This window comes from Mastigoproctus giganteus, chromosome 11, assembly GCF_048544385.1.
Source record: "Mastigoproctus giganteus isolate SK-2022 chromosome 11, ASM4854438v1, whole genome shotgun sequence".
Taxonomy (NCBI): Eukaryota; Metazoa; Arthropoda; class Arachnida; order Uropygi; family Thelyphonidae; genus Mastigoproctus; species Mastigoproctus giganteus.
Window position 1 is genome coordinate 169734739 of NC_143585.1, and position 25634 is coordinate 169760372.

The following is a 25634-nucleotide window of genomic DNA, read 5'->3' on the forward strand; positions in this document are numbered from 1 at the left end:
GACACTATTTATTTTACAAACCTTAAACTTCACTTAGTTCAGGCACCGTGTGTACTTTTCATTTCCATTTTCACAGACACTTTATTTATTTTACAAACCACACATTATTTATATCCTTTTGCTTCCTTTAATGCTGCACTGCACATTTTGGAGCATTAGACATACAATAACTTTTGTTATTTTCCTTGTTCTGCATATTTTGCTTCTTTAAAGTTTTATATTACTACTATATATATATATTTGATAGTATAAAACAGAGCTAAAATGCTCAATACATTCTATGTTGTATTTCAATATTCGTAGAAGAAGAAGAGAAATTTACATCAATATGATACATAGAACACTTCTGTATGACACTCTCCAGAAATTAAAATGAATATAAAATTAACGCAAAATGATTACAGTAATAAAATCAAATGATTGATTTTATTTTATTACTGTAATGTGAATAGATTACAGTCTGATTGTAATCCGAATGCAGGTTACAGTAATAAAATAAATCAAATGATTGATTTTATTACTGTAATAATTTTGTGTTAATTTCTGGAGTGTCATACAGAAGTGTTCTACGTACCATATTGAGGTAAATTTCTCTTATTCTTACACACACACGTGTGTGTGTGTGTCCCCTATGAAAATAAAATGAAAATTTTTTCCACTACTGTTACCACCAAACTTCTTACTAAAAGCACAGCATTTTATATTAAAGTATTGTTTTTAAATATTTTTGGTTACTGAAAAATTTGTTCTCATTAATAAAATTTAAAAGGAAAATATATTACTTAAAAATAAACTTCAATAAAATTTATACCCGAACAGATACTTACGTGCCACCAGAGTAATTTTGTTTGGTCTTTTAGCATACTGAGATAAAGAATCAATATTCAAACCTGGCATAAATAGGACAAATATTAACATGTAGATGATATGAATATTACAAAAATATTAGTTTTATAAAATGGAAAATAAAAATTATAATTAGGGGAACTAATTCAAAGGGAATTAGTTATTCCAAATTTAGGCTTTAGAATAAAATGATAAAATAATTTATACTATCAAAATTATTATTTCATTTAATTACAACGAAACAACTTTATTTACAAGTACAGGTATTGAGAGGCACGATGTACACATGGATGAGTAATATGAAAATATATGGAAAAAATGAAAAAAAATTAGTGTCTTATAATGGGGGATTTTAACTTCCCAGATATGGACTGGAACTTGTGGATTGGTCACTCGCACACTAGCAAGGCTTTTGCAGATCTATTGGATGACTTTTCTATGGCAGCATGTTAGAGAGGCAACAAGAGGGAATAACACTATTGATCTGATTATCAGCAGTGATTATTCATGCATTAAGAATTTACAGATAAAGGAACCACTAGATGGCAGTGATTACAGTGTACTGATGTAGGATTTACTTAAAGATGTAACTACCATCAGGGTTAAAGGGAAGGGTTTTTGCTTTCGTAAAGGTAACTACAGTGGTCTCAGAGTATTTTTTAAGTTCTATACAGTGGGACCAACTGATGATGTTACCAACAGCAAATTCTAAACAGGAAGCATTCAAGGAAGTAATTTTGGAAGCTATTAGGCTTTTTGTTCCAACTAAGAAATACTGTTCTAGGTTTAGGCCCAAATGGATGTCAGATGACCTAATGAGACTCGTGCAGAGAAGAAAAATGCATGAGATGCACATAAATTGTCACGCGACACAGAAGCCTATGGTAGATACAAGCAAATCTGCAATAAAGTCATAAAGGAGTTAGGCAAGCAAAGGCAGATTATGAGAAATCTTTGGCAAACGAAGCAAAGAAAAACAGCACAGACTTTACTTATATAAACTCTAAATGGAAGGGGATGAATCAGATTGGTCCACTTTATTATTATTAGCCATACGGTGCAAGATTGATATCAATGGTTTGACTGTAGATGATCATTCTCATATAGCTGCCAAACTAAATGAATATTGTGCATCTACATTCACACAAGAGGAGTTATTCAAGGAGGAGAGGGCCAGATATTTATCAAACTGTAACAGGGAGTTAAATGATTAACTTTTAACTTCACTTAGTTAAAAGGGTTTAACTACACTAAGTGAAGTTAAACATAAAGGCATCTGGGGTAGATGGGATCTATCCAGTTATATTAAAGGAGGTGGCAAAGGAAGTAAGCAAAACCTTAGGAATAATTATGATAACATCCTTGGACTCAGGGGAAGTCCCCAAGGACTGGAGAAGTGCAAATGTATCTCCAATTCACAAAGGGGGATCAAAGGGTAACACGAGTAATTACAGACTTGTCAGTTTGACTTCTGTTCCAGGGAAAATAATGGAGTCACTGGTTAAAGAAGCATTGCAGGATCATCTAAACAAGATAGCAGTAATAATTCAGACATACTATGGGTTTTTTAAGGGGTCTGACAAACACTATATAATATCGGTGTAGATACACCATAGTTAACCCATAAATTTGAACTACGTATGTAGTGTAAAAGGCATCATTTTAATAGTATCTCATATTGTGGGTGCCTTCACAACAAGATAGCTGGAATTGCACTACTTCAAACAAATAATGCTTCTCTAGTAGAGAAGACTACTGTTATTTATATTCAGAGGATACCACCACCCAGACGATCGTTTCGAAACTAGCAGGCTTCATCATCAGTGGGCAGGCAGGCACCCTGGTAGTGCAACATGCCATCACAGTTGTGAAGTTATATCCATGTAAACAACAAGAAAGAAGCATAGAAGACAAAATGATCAAAGGCAGAAAACCTTTTCCTTTTCCTTCTACTTACGTTTTCCTTCTACTTGGAAATTTGCTCATATTCAGCCAGTTCCTAAAAAGGGTAACAAATCTCACCAATCCAATTGCCATCCCCTTGCACTTACTTCTATTCTTTCTAAAGTAATAGAGAAATCCATGAACCACCAAATCCTAAACTAACTAGAAACCTTCCATCTGATCACTGATTGCCAATATGGATTCTGTGAGTGTCGATCTATTGGTGATATACTGGTTTATGTTGCCCATCTATGGCCAAATTCAACGGCAAAGTCTAGTGAAACTAAAGCAGTTCCTCTTGACATTTCAAAGGTTGTTGATCATGTTTGGCATAAAAGACTTCTAAATAAGTTTAGAAGTCTTTTATGCCAAATCTGTCTTATTTTGTAACTGGGTATCCAGACCACTGGATACCCAGTTACAAAATCTGACCACTCACTGTGGGTCATGGTAAACAGCTGTCTTCTAATTTCTCCACTAATGCTGGTGTTCCCCAAGACTCAGTTCTTTCTCTCATTCTTTTCCTATTGTATATTAATGACCTTCTTCCATTGACTGGAAGCCCTATACACAGTTCTGATGATGAGAGCACATTGCATTCCACCTTCCAGTTGGAGAAACCTTGCTCTGCATAAATAGCTTCAACTTCTCAAATATCCACTACTGATTGCTTAAATGCTAATTTCCAGGTAATTCTCTAGTGGGGTAAAGATAACTTAGTTAATTTCAATCCTTCTAAAATTCAGTCCTGTCATATCTTGCAAAAAGGATTCATCTGCTCCTATGCGCATTTGTGATGATACTCAGATTTCTAGACAAGATCACATATCTCTATTAGTAATTACCCTGGCCTTTAATCTCTCTTGGCATATCTAAAAAAAAAAACTGGGTTTTCTTTCTCTTTTGGCATTACTTTTCTTCCAAACAGCTGTTCACTCTGTACAAATTGCAAATCTGCCTTACTATGGAATATAGATCCCACATCTACGGCGATGCCCCATAACCTCTCTCACACTTCTAGAGTCCATTCAAAAGAGGGCAGTTAAGTTAATTATTGACCCATCTCTTACAAATTCTGTCTACTATCTGTCTCATAGATATTCTGTTTCTGCTGCTTGCCTTTTCTATGCATATATTTCCAGGGGTTGTTCTCCTGAATTGGCTTCTATAATTTTTCCTCTCTCTCTCTCTCTCTCTCTCTCTCTCTCTCTCTCTCTCTCTCTCTCTCTCTCCCCCCCCCCCAATCAGTCAGTATCGTTTTACTGTCCAACTTCACACTTACAGAACAAACTCTTCTTCTTCTTCTTCCATTATCTGGAACAAATTCCCTTCACATGTATTTTCAAAAAATTACTATCTACAGAAATTCAAGTGTAATGTCAACAAGTATCTCCTTTCGGCTAAGGTAAAGAAAGCCTGCACGAGAAGCACGCAAAAGGTCAATGAAATTTACCGGTAAAAGTACTTTGCCGTAACAGCATTTGTATTGTTGCTCGCTCGGTAAACAGACAGTGGGTGTTATCGGTCTGGAGTAGAAGTTGAATCCCACGGGAGTTTAAACCCTCCCGAAATGGAGGAGGGTAACCTGACCTTTTTTCTTTAGAATCAATAATTGAATTAACTAAGTGAATCACGAACAGAGTCATATTGGAAGTTCTGGCGTCGTAAAAAATAATGAATATGTGGAATTTATTGTAGGATTTAATTTTGTGTAGATATGAAATCTAATTTAGAACAAGCAAATGGTATGAGGGTGAGGTATTAAATTGAGGAAGGGGAAAGGAAAAAGGAGTATTTTAAATAAATAAAGAAGAAAAATAGCGATAGAAGTAGGAACGTTCGTTTCACCTTCGTATTACACTGCAAAATGAGGGTGAACGCATTGTACTGCAAAACGAAAAGAAATTAGAAATAGACAGCAGAAAGATAAAAAGCATAGAAAAAGAAATTAAAATACACTAAGCTTGTTGGGGTTGTGAGACCCAACCTTAAAGTAAGGGCTTTGGCATTTGTAAGCATTAGTATAAAAGGGAGCTAATACCAAAAACTTGTATAGAAATATATGAGTCGAACATGCTGATAAAACGAATCTAAAATGAAAAGTGAACAAAGGCAAAGGAAGCCCACACAAGAAGCATGGCAAGCTTCGAAAAAGTTTAGCGGTGAAACTACGTTACAAACATTTTTTACAACGCCAGAACTTCCAATATGACTCTGTTTGTGATTCAATTAGTTAATTCAATTAGTGATTCTAAAGAAAAAAGGTCAGGTTACCCCCTCCACTTCAGGAGGGGGTCAATCTCCCGTGGGACTTAACTTCTACTCCAGACCGATAACACCCACCGTCTGTTTACTGAGCGAGCAACAATAAAAATGCCGTTACGACAAAGTACTTTTACCGGTAAATTTAATCGAACTTTTGCGTGCTTCTCCTTTCTTCTTCTTCTCAACCTTCACGCCACACACCATACTAAGTACTATAGGTTCTAATATCTTTCATGTTTAGGGTTTCATAAAAAAAAAAAAAAAAAAAAGGCAGGCAAGTTAAAAATGGGAATATCATTATTTTATTATTAGCCATATATTGTAAGGAAGCCTGAGGCTTATGCTGCAACAGCCAAAAAAAAAAAAAAAAATTCTGAATTATCCTGTGTGTGTGTGTGTGTGTGTGTGTGTGTGTGTGTGTGTGTGTGTGTGTGTGTGAGAGAGAGAGAGAGAGAGAGAGAGAGAGAGAGAGAGAGAGAGAGAGAGAGAGAGAGAGAGAGAGAGAGAGAGAGAGAGAGAACAAGAGTCAGAAATAGAAAGGAATCCAGAAAGAAAAGAATGATGATATTCAAGCTTGGGACACTGGGTGTGCCAAGCCTATACTCACCAGATGTGAGCCCCTTAGGAAAGAGAGAGCTCAATTTCATATGTTATGCCTTTATATTAATAGATAACAGAGCAGCAATGGCTCAATTTGCTTTATATTATTAATATAAAGCAATGGCTTTATATTAGTGTATGTACTGCCCTACTTCACATGTACATGATATTCACTGATATCCCCCTAGTAAAATAACAGCAGCAGGTGATTGCTTAATGGAATTTAGGCCTGGTGGAGCAGGTATATGCCAGGCAGCAATACAAAACATTGTTAAGAGAAGCCCTACAAAGAAGTGGGTAGCAACCACATGTATGAATGCCTTTAATTGTCTCCTGCAAACAAAGGCAAACTGGCTCCTATGGAGCAGGTCCTGGAAACTTCTATGAGCACTTCTGGAAGTTGATCAATAGATGAACTTCCAGAAGTGCTTATAGCACATATTTCTCAGCCTTGATTTATCTCTTCTTTTTTTTTGTGGAAGTATGGACACTGTTCTGTGCCCAATTCTTCTTCCACAAAGATGTCCAAGAATGAGCTGTCATGTACCTTCATCTCAACATACATTTTCTTCCACAGTTCATGCATTGCTGTGGAATTTCAATCCATGCAGACTTGATTAGCAAAGGGTGTCTCAAAATTTTGCCAGCAACTTTTCCATTATATTACTCCATGTGTAGGTGGAAGTAGCAGTGCACAACAATGTGCTTGATTTAATGATTTTGTTGTTGTCTCTAATGATGTGTAAGGTGCTTTCGCTTATATTCAGCACATCCCTTATCGTGGCAGTCACCTAACTACTTTCATAGAACTTTATCACATACAGTTTTTGATCCAATGTTATGGCCTTTCTGGCATGTTTTTCTGCACCGCCAGTAGCATTTTCACTTGCTGCATACTTAGAGGCCATTATTAATTTAACAAATTTGCAATATCAAACTAAAGTCACAATAAATGAAAAAAAAGTGATTTGTTTTTATGTCTATTTAGCACAAATAACAATGTCAAAATTCTGAAGGCAGGGAATATAGTATCCTTCATGGATATCATGTAACAGATGAGTAATCACCTCAGCTTGCTCTAGCTCAACCTGACTACAAGTTAGATGAACCTATAAAATCAAAATGTCTAAATACTGGGTTGCACGAGTTTGGATGTGCATAAGCAGAACTAGCGAATACAGAGAACTCACTGTATTACAAAAGTCTGTAGCTTTTTTTTTTTTTTTTTTTTTTTAAAATGTTGTGTGAAAGGCATGGGTAGGATTATATACAGCATACAAAAAAGTTACTTTTGTAAAAATTGTAAAGTAAAAACACAACTTCAGATAAAATTGAGCTTCAATTGTCACTTTATTATTATCTATTAGAATTCTATGTACACAAAAGAGTATAAAAATTAAAAAGAGAAAAGTCCAAATGAAACCTATGAATTAGTAAAACCAGTGTATGGTGATGAATGCTCTCTCTCTGTCTCCAGATGTCACATTCACTTCCAAGATGGCACCTCTGTAGCCAGGTGGGCAGGAGCAGTAGTGCGTAGCACACTCTTCTTGATTAGACTGGGGTTCGAGCCTGTGACCACCAAATACGGAGGATACGGAAAGGTCAGGGATTGACTATCGCATATCCCAGGAGCAATATGGCCTTAGTTGCTAATGCCCCTAAAAACCAAATAACAACAACAACAACTTCCAAGATGCCCCTTCCCATTCATGGAATTTTCAATAGTTTCTAGGATGGCCTTGGAGTTCTAGAAAACAAAGAATGATATGGAGGTCAACACTGATTCTAATCCATGAAAGAGTTGAAGAAGATTTGTTCGACCAGGTTATGTTGTTGATTAAGGGTTTAATGACACAAGGGCATCAATGGCCAAGATGTGTCTTTTCCAAGTTTTGATGTAAATCAAACTTTTTTTTTTTGTTTTTTTTTAGATTTGTTTGTCGAATCTGATTTGCCGAATAAAATTAAGCAATTCCTCTATATTCGCAGAATTGTCTAAGATCTGTTGAAGGGTAACTGGATTCTGGTTATTGCATGAACTCTGAAAACAAAGCAATCTGGAATTTCTGAATCGAGGGCATACCAAAAGAATGTGTTTTACGGAAAGCTGAACTTGGCATTGGACACAGAGTGGGGGATTTTTGTTTGCCAATAGATGAAAATGAGTAAGATGAGTATGGCCAATTCTCAGTCTGGCAAGTATTACTTCTTCTCTGCGACTCTCTCTGATGCTGGAATTCCATATTTCTGGATTAGGTTTTATTTCCTGCAGTTTATTGTTGACTTCGTTTTTCCATATTTGGGCCCATTCATTTTCACTTTCTCTAATAATGATTGGACTAAAATCAGTGTGTGGAACTATCATTGTTTTATTTGGCAGTTCTGATGCTGACTTAGCTGCAATGTCTGCTTTTTCATTGCCTTCTATTCCGCAGTGTCCTGGGATCCAGCAAAGAGTTATATCAGATTGTTTCTTTTGACAGAGGTTGATTAGAAAGTCAATTTCTTGTAGGAAAGGATGACGAGAATGTCGTTTACTCTGTATGGCTGAAATAGCACTGAGTGAATCCGAGTATATTAAGACAGAGAGGGACGACTGTCGACATATTTCACTTAATGCAAGCTGTATAGCATATAGTTCTGCAGATAGAATGCTGCACTCAACTGGAAGGGATTTTGAAATTACATGCGATGGGAGCACGGCTGCTGCACCTACACGTGATTGGGTCTTAGATCCATCCGTATAGATTATGAGTTTCCCAGTGTGTTGCGAAGTATAGTTGGCATACAACTGTCGGATATTACATAGTGGAATGGTATTTTTTGGCCACTGAGCGAAATAAAGATCAATGTTTATATGATGTCTATTCCATGGGGGTAAAGGCATATTTTCATTTTCCGCAATTTTATTGAGATCGAGTTTCCACTTTTTTATTATTTCTTGAAGACGAATCCCAGCAGGTCTGGGTTCATTAGGCTTAGATTCATAAAGTGTTGGCCATAAAGGTTGGTTGAGGTATACCCAACAAGGGTGAGTTGGAAAGCTTCTTATTTTGGCAGCGTATTGGCAGAGTAGGCGTTGTCTTCTAAGATAAAGTGGAGGGTCGTGTGCTTCTATATACAAGCTTTTTACAGGCGAGGTTCTGTAAGCGCCTAATGCTGATCGAAGGGCACTGTGTTGAATGGTGTTCACAGACCATAAGATGATTTTTTTAGCTGATGCATATACTATTGCTCCATAGTCTAACCGTGACCGGATTAGAGCACGATACAAATTCAGCAATGACTGTCTGTCAGCACCCCAAGATGTTGAGGATACTGCACGAAGGATGTTTAGTTTCTGGAGGCATGTAGTTCGTAGATAGGTCACATGTTTACGAAAATTTAATTTGGTGTCTAAATTCAGACCCAATAATCTTATGGAGTCTGTCATCGGTATTTCTCTGCCTTTCAGTTTTAATACAGGTTCCGGATGAAGCGATCGTAATTTACAGAAGTGTATTGCTGCTGTTTTCCCCTCGGTTAATTGATAGCCGTTGCTTTCTGTCCAAGTTTCAATTTTGTTTATTGCTATCTGTAGTTGTCTTTCAATGGTAGCCATGTTCGATGATTGACAGGAAATAGCAAGATCGTCTGCATACATATAAACTTCTACCGTGGATGGGATGTCTCTTATAATGCTACTGGTACGTAATGCAAAGAGTGTGGCACTTAAAATCGATCCCTGAGGTACTCCTTCTTGTGTGTGAATTTTGGACAGCTCATTCTGGAATCTTACTTGAAAGGTCCTGAGGTGAAGAAAATTCTGAATGAATCTAGGCAGGTTACCTCTAAGTCCAAGTTTGTATAAGTCTTGGAGGATATCTCCAGGTTGTATCGAATGCTTTGGTAATATCGAAAGTTATCATTACCATGTGCTGTTTTTTAAGAAAAGCATTTCAAATATGAGCTTCAACCTTGATGTGGACATCAGTTGTACACCTGTTACGGCGGAAACCAAATTGATTGCATGATATAGCATCTTGATCTTCAACAATCCAGACAAGTCTCTTGTGTACCATCTTTTCTATTATCTTTCCTAAACAGCTGGTCAAAGATATAGGACGATAACTATTGGGAGAGGAAGCATCTTTCCCAGCTTTCGCTATGGCTACCACAACTGACTGATGCCATGTATCAGGGTAAACATTCTCCTCAAAGATTCTATTGTAAAATTTCAGTAGAATAGATTTTGAGTTTGAGTTGAGGTGGCAAAGCATTATATAGAAAATGCCATCTGGTCCAGCAGAACTATTTCTAGAATTCTGGAGAGCTTCGTTAAGTTCATTTATAGTGAACAGAAGGCTATAAGAATGAGGTTGTTTTGTAACAAAGTTAATTTTATATTTTTCCATGGACGTTTTTTTGCATCTAAATGAGTCTTCATAAGATTGAGATGATGAAGTGACTGCAAATGTTTCCGCTAAAGCCTCTGCAATATCAGTTGGGGAAGAAATATCTATTCCTTTCCAGGTCAGGATTGGGGCTTTGGTTTGTTGACACTTTCCACTGAGGATACGGATCTTTCTCCAAATTATTCTGGGGTCAGTGTTTCTGCAGATGGTAGAACTGAATCGAATCCACGCATCCTGTTTACCTTTTCTATGAATTCGGCGTGCTTCAGCTTTCAGCCGTTTATAGTTTATAAGGTTCTCCATTGTAGCATTTCGGCGAAAAGTGTTCCAAGCTTTGTTTTGTTTCCTTTTGGCAAGATAGCAGTCCCTTGTCCACCAATTATTATACCTTTGTTTCGTAAGGTTAACTTTCGGTATTGCGCTGGTAGCAGCTCCAAGTAGTTGTTCTACTATATGTCTAGTGGCATTATTAATAGATGCAGTAAGAATCAAATGGTTATCAAATTGCACTGTTTTCGAAAATTTTTCCCAGTTAGCTCGGTGAAAATTCCATGTAATTTTTTGGTCAGATGTATAGTTTGTATCCATCTGTATTTTGCAAATTATAGGAAAGTGATCGCTGTTGTGAAGGTCAGTTAATACTGTCCAATCAAAGCTAGGATAAATGGACGAGGAACATATGGACAGATCCAGAGCAGAGCTAGAACCTGTAGGCAAGTGGATATAAGTATGCACACCGTTATTCAGTAGTGTTAAGTGATGGTTATCAAGTACAGTTTCGATCATCCTCCCTCTACGATCTATGTTCGGGGAACCCCACAAAGGATGATGAGCATTTAGATCACCTAGAAAGCATACAGGTTGGGGCAGTTGATTAAGTAAATTGTCAAGTTCTGCAATGGAACATGAAGCGTTTGGTGGAATATAAATGGAGATAAGAGTGAGATTAATTCCAAGAGCGATACGAACGGCTACTGCTTCTAGATTAGTGGAAAGCTGAACGGGTTTCGATAGTACATTATTACGAACTAATATTGCTACTCCTCCTCTTGCAGGAGAATCAGAACATCTGTCACGTCTATATAGTGTATACCGTGAGAAGTGTGGGCTATAATTTGATGATAAATAAGTTTCCTGTAGACAAATACATGCAGGATCATGCTGGTGCATTAGGTATTTTAATTCATCAAGATTGCTTCTTAGTCCTCTACAATTCCATTGAATAATTTTCTGCATTACTTGGGTTTAGGTTAGATGGATTGGTCTGATCGTTTGTTTTTCCCTCGATCCTGTTTATATTTTTTCTCGTTTTGAAAAGACTGGGCGAGTAATATCCATCTCATCATCAGCATGAAGCATGAGACAGGCATCATCATTGTCTAATTTCTCATCGATTTCCATGGTTCGTTCAGTTGGTTTATTTTGTGTACGATGAACATCTTTCTCCTTTGATAATGTGCCTGCGTTTAGAACGTCTTGTTGTGGCTTGGATGGCTTTGTATTAGTAGAATTTGATGGACTCTTTGTCTTTGTTGCTGTTAGTGTCTCACCATCCGCAAGGATGGATCTAGCCCATTGAATAAGAGATAATTTAGGAGGAATAGTAATATACGTCTGAGTAGAAAATTCTTTAGTGTTTTTGACTGCATTGGAATATGTTTTGGCAGGCATCACATTTAATATCTGTTTACGTGCCTCTTGGTAAGATACATTTTTCTCTACCTTGTACTTCATTATTTTCTTTCCCGTTTTCCATAATTCGCAAGTTCTAGAATATGCGGGGTGAGTACCCTGGCAATTGGGACACTTTGGTGTTGCAGCTGTACATTCAGTTTGGGAATGGTCTGATGAGCCACACAGGGGACAGATTGCTTTACCTTGGCATGCTGTTTGAGAATGGCCATACTTCTGGCATTTAAAGCATCTAAGTGGATTTGGTATATAGGGTCGGATCTTACAAGAAAGGTAGCCAGCTTTTACTGATTCTGGGAGATTCGGACTGCTGAAGGTAAGGATAACATTTCTTGTGGGTGTAAGGACACCATCTTGTTTGGTCATAATTCTCTTAGCTCCAACAACACGTTGTGCTTTAAGTTCTTCGGCAATTTCTTCCTCAGAAACATTAAGGAGGTCCCATTCCGAGATGACTCCCTTTGAGGTGTTTAAAGTTCTGTGAGGGGTTACCGAAATGGGAAGGCCTCCGAAGGTCGTTTGCTTCAGGAGTTGTCTAGAATGACTGGGATTAGAAGTCTCTATAAGAAGATCTCCTGAGCGAAGGCGTTTGACAATTTTGGGAGTACCTGCTACAGCCTCTATGCTTTTCTGCACAAGAAATGGCGATAAGCTACTAAGAGGTTTCGTTGATAACGAGTGTACAATTAGAAAAGCAGGTAGGTCATGTGAAGAATCATCTTTTTTGATTCTTTTTGCTTGAGATGACTCAAGTTCATGCGAGCACGTAGGCTCTACAGTTGGTGATATTAATGGATCCATATTTGCTCCTTTTCGCCCTGAGTATTAGATTAATACTCAGACTACCAGCCCCGCCACGTGGAGGCAGGAGCGGTGCCACCAGTGACCAAGTGATAAGAGATTAGTGGTTAGTGTGTTAGAGAAATTGGTTACATATATATAAATATAAAAGAAAGGTGTCTTTCCTTCCTTGATACTAAGCTTAGTTCTTTATTTAGAAAAAGCCAAAATTAAATAACTTGAAATAAAGAAGGTTTTAACAATCTCTACAATCTGTCGCTTAGAGAAAAGATGCTTTCAAATCACTTTGGAAATATCGCTATGATCACTCGCTTGGCACTCGGGGCCATTCGACCAGGTTAGATGTGAACAATGAGAACAGTAAACAAGTTTAGGATAATCTAGTTAGAATTAAAGTAAGAGTCTCAAGTTTTGAGAAAAAAAGGAGAGTTGATTACTACTACTAAATGTAGACTGTTTTCTGCATGGATTATCATGGAGTTTTGGCAAAGAATAAGACTATGGAGCTATCTCCCTAAGCCCACTGATTTATCTCACATGGACTACTCTCACTTTCCAAAATCAAAGCCTTACTGAAACAACAATAACAAATGGCAATGCTAGCAGCATTGCCATTTGTTATGAACTGCCCAGAACTTCGTGTAACAGTGTAAAATCACCCACTGATCTTTCACATTATCACATAATATTCACATAAACCTTGAGTTTTTTCTGCAAAAACAAAAAAGGGCATCAGCCAAAATTACTGCTACCCAACTGGTTGTTGTTGTTGTTGTGGTGTTTTCTGGCGCAAGAGCTACTTAGGCCATATTGCGCCTCCTAAATTAATTGAGTTACTTATGATAACTGCACGGTGGGCAGTTAGAAACGGTCATGCATTTTTATTTGTTTTATATACAAAAAGAATTCAGAGAGATTTGCTTCTTTACCTATTATGCTATTCAGAGAGAGAGGTTGCTGTAGATCTGAAATGAAACTAAAAGACATTCGTCGGGCATTGCTGAACAAGTTACATTCAAGGAGTATATGTTTTACTGTAAGTGGTTGCGAGCAGTGTGCACACTGAGGAGGATCATTTCCTGTAAGCAGATAGAGATGTGTGAGGTGAGTGTGACCTATACGAGTTCTGGCTAAGATTACTTCTTCTTTTCTATTTTTCCGAAGGCTAGAAGTCCATAATTGTGGTTCAGGTTTTATTTGGAATAGCTTGTTATTGGTTTGCATTTTCCACAGAAGTGTCCATTGTTCCATAGATGTTCTCCGTATGTTATGTCTATAATCAGGATATGGGACTAGGTTATTTGTTGAGGATATGATGGAAGGATACTTAGCAGCACTGTCTGCACATTCGTTTCCTGGAATACCACTGTGGCCAGGGATCCATGAAAAGATAACAGTTTTCTGATGCTCATAAAGACGCATCAGTTTATGTTTTATGAACTTTAATAAAGGATTTTTAGGTGGGGAAGTCCTTTTCAAAGCTAGAATAGCACTCCATGGATCAGTATATATGATACTTTTATTTATTGACATTAGCGAGATGTTTTCCAGAGCAAGCTTAATGGCATGGAGTTCAGCAGTGTAGCTGCTGCATTCGGTTGGAAGTGAAATTGAGACAGTTGTATTAGGGAAGACGGCAGCTGCACCCACTCGACTGTCAGACTTCGAACCATCAGTATAGATCTTGGTAAAGTGTGGGTACTTTTGTGAGTGAGCAACATGTAGTTGTTGGATGTTAATATCTGCTATAGAGCCTTTACCCCATTGCTCAAAGTATTCATCAGAAGAAAGGGTGAAGTTAGTCCACGGGGGATCTGGATCTTTTTTTTCTCTGATGATATTATCAAGCTGAATATTCCAGCTTTCTGTTAGATTCTGCAGTCTGATACCAGAAGGTCGAATTGTTCTAGGTTTATTTGTATAATGGGTTTTCAATTGAGGGTTATGCAACAGTGGCCAAACCGGATGAGTAGGCAGACTTTTAATTTTAGCTGAGTAGTTTATCAGCAACATCTTTCTTCTGATGCTAAGTGGAGGTTCGTGAGCCTCAACATAAAGACTTTGAACTGGTGATGTCCTATATGCACCTAGGGCTATCCTAAGAGAAGAATGTTGGATGGGTGCAAGACGGGCAAAGGTGCTCTCCCTAGCTGAGTCATAAACAGGTGCTCCGTAGTCTAACCGAGATCTAATTAGAGATTTATATAAGTGGAGCAGGGTATAACGATTGGCGCCCCAAGATGTACTGGAGATGACCCGGAGTATATTCATTTTCTTTGTGCAAGTGGTTCTTAGATACTTGATGTGCTCCTGGAAGTTTAACTTCTTATCAAAAATTAGCCCTACAAGGCGAATACTGTTCACAATTGGTAGTGGATGATCGGCCAAGTGCAACTCGGGTTCAGGATGCATTGCGCGTTTCGTGCAGAAATGTATAGCTGTAGATTTGTGGCTTGACAGTTTGTATCCATTTTGCGCAATCCATAATTCAATGTTATTAATGGATATTTGTAGATGCCTCTCAATATAGTTCATATTCTGGGAATGACAGGATATGGTAAGATCATCTGCATAGAGATACGAGTCAACGGTATTTGGAATGCTGTTTGTGATGTTGTTTATTCGTATTGCAAACAGAGTGGCACTAAGAACAGAGCCTTGTGGGACTCCTTCTTCTTGAATGTATGTTTGAGATAAAACCTGCCGGTACCTCACTTGGAAAGATCTGTGCTGAAGGAAGCTTTGAATAAAATATGGTAAATGGCCTCTCATATGAATGGAATGGAGATCTCTTAGGATACCGTAGCGCCACGTGGTATCAAAGGCCTTCTCTATATCAAGGCATATCATGACGAGATGTTGATTTCTGATGAATGCATTTCTTATGTTGGATTCGGCTTTGGTCATGAGGTCTAGGGAAGATCTATTCTTCCGAAAGCCAAACTGATTATTACTGATTATGTTTTCGGATTCAAGGTACCAGGTGAGTCGATGGTGAACCATTTTTTCCAAAGTCTTACTCAGGCAGCTGGTTAGAGAAATTGGTCTATAGTTGTTAGGAATCAAATGGTCTTTTCCAGGTTTAGGTATGGCTATTACATAAGAATGTCTCCAGGAAGTAGGGAATATATGTTCTGAGAATATTCTATTGTAAAAGTTTAGCAATGAAATTAGTGATTTCTGATTGAGGTGTTGAATCATTATATTGTAGATTCCATCAGGGCCAGGAGAGCTGTTTCTTGAGGTATATATAGATTCTTTCAGTTCAGATATTGTGAGTGGTTGGTTATAGGTAAAATGACATGCAGTTTTGAAGTCTAGTTTCCTTTTCTCAGCTTCAGCTTTGATTTTTTGAAAAGATGGTTGATATGCAGTTGAGGCGGACAACTCACAGAACACCGTTCCTAGGGCATTGGCAATTTCATCAACAGATGAGATCTCCTTTCCATTCCAATTAATAATAGGAGAAGGCAACTTATGATATTTACCATTTAGTTTCTTTATTTTTTCCCAGATTATTCGGGCATCAGTATCTTTGTTGATTGAGGAGGCAAATTTTATCCATGAGTCTTTTTTCGCCTTCCGCCGGATATAACGAGCTTTGGCTCTCAGTCTCTTGAAGTTAATAAGGTTGGCAGTGGTGGGATGTTTGCGGAAGGTGTTCCATGCTTTGTTTTTTTCTCTCTTCGCTTTATTACAATCGCCATTCCACCAGTGATTGGTATGCCGATGGTTTCTTATTTGAGACTGTGGGATGGCGGCTTTTGCTGCTGTTAGTATCTGCATTGTGATATGATCGGTGACAGTGTCAATAGCAGAAGACTCTATGGTGTCATCATCAAAAGATACATGACTAGTAAATTTCGTCCAGTTTGCTTTGGAAAATTTCCATTTTGTTTTTGTTTCAGTTTGTTTGGAATGGGTCGTTTGAATACTACAGATCAGCGGATAGTGGTCACTATTTAGAGGATTGTCATGTACTGCCCACTCTATAGTTGGGAAGAGGATCGGAGAGCAAATTGAGAGATCTATTGCACTGGTTGACCCAGTAGGAAAATGGATATATGTCGGTAAGCCATTATTCAGTAGTGTCAAATTTTCTCGGTCAAGTAACATTTCAATGAGTTCGCCACGTCCGTCTGAGACCAGAGATCCCCATAATGGATGATGCCCATTAAAATCTCCTAGTAAACAAACAGGAGGTGGTAATTGGGAAATTAGATTTAACAGTTGCTGAATTGTACATGATTGATTCGGCAGAAGATAAATTGAGGCTAGTGTCAGTGTGATACCGATTACTATATGGGTAGCAACAGCTTCTAATGGTGTTTGTAATGGAATGTGCCTGGAGGGGACTCCTGATTCCACTAGTATAGCTACTCCTCCATGGGGGCTGTTAGTTTCAGATCGATCTTTTCTGAAGATAGTATAGTTTTTTGACTGAAACGGATATTTTTGTTGTTAGATTTGTCTCTTGCAAGCATATGGCAGCAGGATTGTAACGGTTAATTAGTTCATAGATATCATCAATATTGCTGCGAAAACCTCTGCAATTCCATTGTATGATTTGTTCCATTATTTGGTTTTGTGAGCAGAAGAGGAGTCTGTTTGCTTTTTGTGAGAGGCTTGTTTATATCTCTCGTGTTTTGATTTTTCTTTTCTTGAAAAATTTGGGCGTCTTGAGTCATTGCCTTCTTCCATATCATCATCTGCATGTATTTCAAGCAGATCTTCTGAGTTGGTGGTATCATCGGTGTCCATGCTTGAGGGGTGAGATTGCTTCACCTCAACTGGATCTAATTTTTCCGCTGCTTGGCAATGTAGAAGTCTCTGGGATGGAACTGTCAGTGGCGTATTACTGCATTGATCGACTGCCTTTGATGTATGTTGGACCGAGAGGACTGATCGAGCCCAGTCTGAGATCGATGTATCTGGAGGGATGGACACTTCTGTCTGACATGCTATTGACTGGTGACTATAAGCAGCAGAGGCATAAGTGCATTTTGGATTATTTAATCTTATTTGTTTTCTTGCCTCTTGGTAGGAAACTTTATTTTCAACTTTATACTTTTGTATCTTTTTCCCCAACTTCCAGAGGTCGCAGTTTTTGGAGTATGCCGGATGGCTGCCCTTGCAATTTGGACACTGTGGGGTTGGTGCCTTACATTCTGTTTGTGTGTGAGTTTTACACCCACAGTTTGCACATGTTGTGTCTCCACGGCATGCTGTCTGGGAATGGCCAAATTTCTGGCATTTAAAACATCATAGGGGGTTCGGAATATATGGCCGAACGCGACAGTTTAAATATCCTGCCTTGACTGAAGCTGGTAGGTTTGGAGAACTGAAGGTTAGTATTATACTCCGGGTAGGAACTAAATTGCCATCTTTTTGGATCATGATCCTCTTTGCCTGAATGACTTTTTGTTCTTTAAGTTCCTGGGCTATCTCATCTTCAGGAACGTTTAATAGATCCCATTCAGTGATCACTCCCTTTGAAGAATTGAGGGTGTTATGTGGTGTGATTTGAACTGGGATTCCACTCAAAGATGTCAAACTTAATAATAGTTCTGAGTGTCTAGGATTGGTGGTCTCTATTAATAAATCTCCAGATTGGAGACGTTTCACCATTTTTGGTGAACCTGCGGCATGTTCGAGGCATCTCTGAATGATAAAGGGGGAGAGCTTGCCCACAGGTTGTGTTGACAGAGAATGTATTATCAGGAATGCTGGTAATTCCTGTCTGCCAATGTCTTTCTTCATTCTCTTCGATAGAGAGAAGTCATGGTCAGTGTCATGAATGTCATTTGCTTGAGAGCTCTTCGGCTCTAAGCATGGAAAGTCACTTGTTTCCATTTCTGCTCCTTTTAGCCCCGGGGGTTGTCTTATCCCCCGGATTACCGGCCCCGCCACGTGGAGGCAGGAGCGGTGCCACCAGTGACCAAGCGGTTGTTGAAGTAAATAAAGGGTTAGTAATGAATATATAGAATAATAAAGAAAGGTAGATTTCCTCTCTCGGTTCTTACTTTTGTCCTTTAAAGTACAGAACCTCTTCAAGTAAATAAAAGAACAGGTGACGCTAGAAAAGAATCGAAACTATAACACTTTGGAGATCACTATATATTCGCAGGAAGAAAATCGCTTGTCACTATCGCTTGGCACTCGGGGCCTACCCAACTGGAACACCCTGTATTTATTAATGCCAAGTACCTTAACTGCCATTATTATTTCACCAAGTTTATTTAGATATTGCTGTCATTTTGATTTTTCCTGTTAGTTTTCAAGTGTTCCATTTTTGTTCTTAAGACAAATTCTGTCAGCAGTTTCAATTGTTTGGTTGCACATAATTTCTAATTCTCTCTCTCTCTCTCTCTCTCATTTTTACCAAGCAAGGCCAAATGACCTCCAAATCAAGAAACTTCCTTATGTTATACTTCAATCATTTCTATTTTCAAAAAAAAAAAAAAAAAAAAAGAAACTTGAAATTTTTCATAAAATTCCACACTACTTATAAAGGTGTGGTAAATTATAATACAAATTATGAGGTGTCCCAATTTGGACTAAGAAATCTGGTCATCTTAATCTAAACACCTTCACAAACCAAACAGATACTTACCCATTTCCACAAGTGCGACAACTACATCACCAACTAATGGTTCAGTACGGCCACTTAATTCACAATAAGATCTGCTACTCCTTCCTAATTCTGTTAGACCTAGTTTCAGTAAGATTAATATTTCAAATTTTAAGTCAGAAATAGCCACATGAAAAGATATTTCAAAATAAAGAAAAATCAGATTTAAGTGAACTATCATAAAAGAGGTGCCTGGAAAGTAGAGACAGAAATGGAAATAGTAGGTAATGGACATTCACAATAGAAAGCATCATTTCCTTTAAAAGTAAAAAAGTGCATCAGTAAAATTTGGCAACAAACAGAGAAGTAAGAGGTGTAATGGACAATATGATGAACATTTCAGTGTGCAAAAGTAACTGTAATCTGTCAAATTTTAAACAATTCTTTGTAGAAAGAAACTGGCATCATATGCATAACATGGATAATATTGTCAACTATTTAAGACCAAAGTTGTTTTCCTGCAACTGTTTAAGACCAAAGTTGTTTTCCTGCACATAGCTAATCCTGAAGATCAATACTTCCTTTTCTGAATAAGTGCACCACCGATATTTATTTTGGTTGCGGTTCGCTATACACAACAAATCTACAATATTTTAGCAGAAGTGCTGCCTTTGCTATGCAACAACTGAATGGCACTTTGGACCTCAATAGTTATCCACAGGCGCCTTCGTAGCCAGGTGGGCAGGAGCGGCAGGGCGTAGCACACGCTTCTTGATTAGACCGGGGTTCGAGCCCGTGACCACCAAATACAGTGGATGTGGAAAGGTCAGGGAATGACCACTGCATATCCCCGGAGCAATATGCCCTTAGTTGCTAATGCTCCTAAAAACCAAATAACAACAACAGTTATCCACAAGTATTATCATCATGATTATAATCATGGCTGCTGTATTTATTTATATCAGCATAGAAAAGAATGCAGGACAGTTCTGATGGTTATTAGTGCATTGTTACTATATTTATACTGGCATTATATGCAAAAGAATGCACGTGGACTTATGATGGCTATTACTACATATACTATTTCCCCTTACCTTGTTAGGAAATGATGCTTTTGACTACTGACATTCATTTATAGCCATGCCTGTTTGTACTTTCTAATTTCTTTTCTAATTTACTTTCTAAATGTTCTGGTATTATACAAAATGATACTGTTATTCCAGTGTTATTCCAAAAAGAGAAAAACTTAAGTATCTATTAGAATTACATCATTGTGAATTTAGTATTCATTATGTTATTCACTTCCAAGATGGCACATTATTTTTTTATTACAAAAGTAATGCTATTAAAAAAATTCTTTGCAACACCATGTTTGTAAAAAAATTTTAATTTTTTTTCTTACATTTTAGCAACCCTGAGATTTGACCATAAATTAGTGAGTGTTTTTCGTTTTTAACAATACTGTACTGTTGTTTCTAGTGATGTATTTTTATATAATATAATGTCAGAATTAAGAATAAAATTTAAAAATCTCTCAATTGGAACTTTTTCTTGTCTTTCCTTTTTTTTTTTTTTTTTTTTTTTAGCTATATCAGGCAAATTTGAATGAAATTAAATCTTCATCACACATCACAGCTTGCAAACTCATATTTAGCTTTCATTAGGAGATAGTGTAATAAATAAAGTCTGGTGAACAAATAATCTATATTTGCTATATTTTATAAAATTGCTATTGTTGAGAATTTATAATGGATTTAGTTTAGTTTTATTTTCTGCAAGATCCAATGATTATTAATTTAAAACTAAAATTTTTCTTTGCCAAATCCAATTCAACACCAAGGCAATACTCCAACAACTTGGGTATGTCTGCCAGGGGCAAAGGTTGATGACGTTGTAGAGCAGGTATCTTTTAAGGGCACAAAAGGTGATATCGTTGAACACGTTGGCACTAATGATACTAAAAGTAGGAGATCGACGGAATTACTTAACAAGTACAGGTCAACGTTGAAAAAAAGCCATGAATTGGGGTGGGATTTAAAAGTGTCTGCAATTCTACTCAGACACGATAGGAACGAGTATATGATGAGAGCCTTGTTGATCAATTCGGCTCTCGAGAGATTGTGTAAGGCTCAAGGGGTACAATTTTTCTCAGCCTGGTCTGTGCTTGATAGCAGGAGAGACTGCTTCTACGGGGATGGGATACACTTAAATAGAAAGGGTACAAGAATATTTGCTGACACTATCGAGCCAGCGTTAGGTGGGTCGGAAAATTGCTAGCTTGGGGGGAATACACGGACTAATAGATTAACAGTAGCCGCTGGCAGAGGTGAAAGTGATTCTTGCACTGCTTCTCTTGGAATGAGCAGCAGCCTGTAAAACAAGGTTGGGCGGAATTTCAGAGACTGCTGGGAGTCATCGCACAATTGAATACATGGCTGTGTTGGGTAGCTAAGAATAACAACTGGTGCATGTATACTTGCGTGTACACCAATGCTAGGAGTTTAGTAAATAAATTTGATGAATTTGAGGTATTGGTCAAAACACCAAAGGCAGATATTGTTGGAATATCAGAGATGTAGGGTCACACAGATATAAGGAATACACAAATGAAATTTGGGGAGTACAATGTGTACAGAAAGGATATGAAGGGAGGAGGAGCTATGCTATTAGTTAAGAAACACAAAATCTAAGGAAGTACAGCCAGTTGACAGGGCTGGACAGTGCAGTGTCAAGTCAGTTTGGTGTGACAGAAGGACTGGGAAATCAAAACTGAGAATAGGAGTGCATTATAGGCCTAATGACTCTGATAAGTATAATAAGCAACTGTACAGGGAAATAGAGGGGGCCAGTAAATCAGAGAGTCTTATAATGGTGGATTTTAATTTCCCAGATATTGACTGGAATTTGTGGGTTGGTCACTCACACACTAGCAAGAATTTTGTGAATTTATTGGATGATTGTTTTCTATAGCAACATATTCAGGAAGCAACTAGAGGGAGTAATACTCTTGATCTGATTATCAGTGGTGATTCTTCATGCATTAAGAATCTGCAGATAAAGGAACCACTAGGTGACAGTGATAACAGTGTGATGAAGTGGGATTTACTCAAAGAAGTAACTACCACCAGGGGTAAAGGGAAGGGTTTTTGCTTTCGTAAAGGCGACTACGGAGGTCTGAGACAGTATTTAAATTCTATACGGTGGGACCAACTGATGATGTTACCAACAGCAAATTCAAAATGGGAAGCATTCAAAGAATTAATCTTGGAAGCTACTAGGCTTTTCATACCAACTATGAAATATTTTTCAGGGTTTAGGCCTAAATGGATGTCAGATGAAATGATGACATGTGGCAGAGAAGAAAAATGCATGGGATACATATAAATTAATGGGTGACACGGAAGCCTATGATATATATAAGCTGGTCTGTAGCCAAGTCACTTAGGCAGGCAAAGGCAGATTACAAGAAATCTTTGGCAAAGGATGCAAAGAAAAACAGCAAAGAGTTCTTTACTTATGTAAACTCTAAAAGAGGGGATGAATCAGATTGGTCCACTGGACATCGATGGTTTAACTGTTGATGATCCTGCTCAGGTAGCTAACAAACTAAATGAGTATTTTGCATCTACATTCACACATGAGGAGTTATTCAGGGAGGTAAATTCCAGCGGTGAATTAAACTCGGGCAGTGAGATAGATGATTTTGTAATAACTGAGAGCAAAGTGGAGGAGAAATTGTTGAAGATAAACATAAGAAAGGCATCTGGGGTGGATGGGATCTATCCAGTTATATTAAAGGAGGCAGCAAAGGAAGAAAGCAAACACTTAGCTGTAATTATGAGAGCTTCCTTGGACTCAGGGGCGGTGCCCATGGACCGCAAATTTGACCCAATTCACAAAGGAGGATCAAAGGGCATCAAGTAATTACAGACCTGTCAGTTTAACTTCTGATCCAGGGAAATTAATAGAGGCACTGGTTAAAGAAGCACTGCAGGATCATCTAGACTAGACTTCAGTTAAAGCTCGAACACAACATGGTTTTGTTAAGGGGAAGTCGTGTCTGACCAATTTGATTGGATACTATGATGTGGTCACAAAGGAACTGGATGCAGGGAATAAATTTGATATCATATATTTGGATCTTAGAAAGGCTTTTGATACTGTTGCACATGGAAGACTGCTGCACAAATTGGAGCAGTGTAGAACTGGAGGCAAACTGCTGCTATGGATAACGGGATGGTTGAGGGGGAGAAGATAGAGTTGTAATCAATGGACACTGGTCTTCGTGGACTAATGTTATTAGTCCATGAAGTCCATTGTCGTTTTTTGTATTTATAATGATATTGATGATGGTATATCAGACATAATGTCCAAGTTTGCAGACGATACAAAGGTCGGCAGGGTTGTTAATGACAATACGCTGCTGCCACAGGATCTAGAAAAGTTGAGCGGATGGGCTGAGAGGTCGCAACTGAAGTTTAACACTGACAAATGTAAAGTACTGCATATGGGAACCAGTAACCCCAGAGTAACGTATCAACTGGGTGGTACTACACTGACAGTGGTAGAGAATGAAAAGGACCTGGGGGGTAATTGTGCAGGTAGATATAAAGTTTTCTGAGCAGTGCAGACGGTCTGCAAGAGTAGATCATGGTGTCTTGTCAATGATATACAGGAATTTTTCTGGTAGGGATGAGGTGATTTTCCCTTTGTATAAGGCAATGGTAAGACCACACCTTGAGTACTGTATACAGATCTGGAAGCCTCATTTTAAGAAGGATGTAGAGCTGTTGGAACAAGTACAGAGAAGGGCAACAAGATTAGTGAATGGAACAAAGGGTTACTCTTATGAAGAAATGCTTAAGTTTTGCAAATTACAGTGTCTGGAGACTAGGCACCTGTGAGGTGATCTGATTGAGGTGTATAAAGTGGTTTCAGCATGAAATATATAAAGCCTTGAATGGTTTCAGCTGCTGAGAATAATCAATTGAGAGGGCATAAATTCAAATTGAGGAAAGACAGTTGGAGGATAGATGTGCAGAAGTTTGCCTTTAGTCATCATGTAGTCGATTGCGGGAACAAACTTCCATCTGTCGCTGTAGAAGTTGATAGCTTAAATAGATTCAAGGCAGAACTAGACAAACATTTGGAGCGAGTGGATGGGTGAAATTAGATTTGTTGTTTTTTTTGCTGATGCGATATAAGCTTGCTTTCTAGCATCCTGTGCCTTTACTAATGCTAACTTAAGGTAATACACATTCTTTTTATTAATCATTCACTTGGAAGTCTCACTTTCAATGTAATCAAAGGAAGTCTCGCTTTCAATGTAGCCAAATGAGCAGTGTGGCTGTTATACATGATGCATGTTCAAATCCATGTAATATTTCAAAATAGGCAATTATTGTAAATACTGTAATAGTATTTAATTAAACTGTAACAATAATATGTTGAATATGATATAATTATTGTACCTAGACCTGACGTAGACTTTTCAGAGCATAACTAAAAAATATATTTTTCATTCTTAATGTCACAAATACAATTCTCAGAAATCAAGATACTAACTAAAATAAGTGTTTGGGTAACTAACTAAAATATTGTATTACTAACTAAAATAACAACTGCAAGGGTATGGCACAATCAGTGTAGAAAATCCCAAGTCGCTGGCCAATAAGTTGAACAAAATCTCTAAATCTCTATTTTCACAAAGACATATTTTAAAGGAGTATGGGGAAGAGTAACTGAAAGGCTCTGGAGGAAAATTATAAAGTTTAAAAGAAGGCAGTGCAAGAAGTTGATATTATCTATCTGATTATACTAAACGATGTGTCTAAGAAGGTCGCTAAACTCTTAACTAGACAACAAGACAGACCTAGAACTAGGCAAGGGGTGCTCTTACGAAGAGAGGCTTAAATTTTGCAAATTACAGTGTCTGGAGACTAGGCACCAGCGAGGTGATCTGATAGAGGTGTATAAAGCCTTGAATGGTTTGAGCATGCTCAATGCTGATGGGATTCTTCCTCTTGCTCAGAATAATCACCTGAGAGGGCATAAATTCAAATTGAGGAAAGACAGATGGAGGATAGACGTGCGGAAATTTGCCTTTAGCCAGCGGATGGTTGGTTGGTGGAACAGACTTCCATCCCTTGTCGTGGAAGTTGATAGCCTAAATAAGTTTAAGGCTCAGCTGGACAGGTATTTCGAACGAACAGAAGGGTGAAGTGGAAGTGGTTATTTTTATTTATTTTTTTTTTTGGCTGATGCTGCATAAGCTTGCTTTCTTGCATCAAATGCCTCTACTAATGCTAATGCTAACTATAACAGAGGCATCTTCAGAAACAAAAATGAAGTTTCCATCTGGAAAAATACGACAAGTTGGGAGGAGGAGGGGGTGCATTCAAGAATGAGATGGTGAACTATAAACCTTAAGTCCTTTGGCAGAAAGAAAGAATTATGGAATTGATAATTACCAATGCAGTGCACAGTGAGATCAACAATCATGGCATTATAAGAGAGTC

The 25634-nt window shown here is 37.9% G+C and overlaps 1 protein-coding gene across 3 annotated transcripts in view; it reads right to left on the reverse strand.

Annotated features, from left to right (window-relative positions):
- Positions 1-25634, reverse strand: part of Taf8 (TBP-associated factor 8) — a 99544-nt gene that overhangs the window by 54796 nt on the left and 19114 nt on the right. For all 3 annotated transcript variants that reach the window (XM_090384640.1, XM_090384639.1, XM_090384641.1), the window contains exons 3-4: positions 19159-19257; positions 828-890 (exon numbers count right to left, since the gene is read on the reverse strand). In XM_090384640.1, the coding sequence (XP_090240766.1) occupies positions 828-890; positions 19159-19257 (162 nt within the window). The remainder of the gene's footprint in view (positions 1-827; positions 891-19158; positions 19258-25634) is intronic.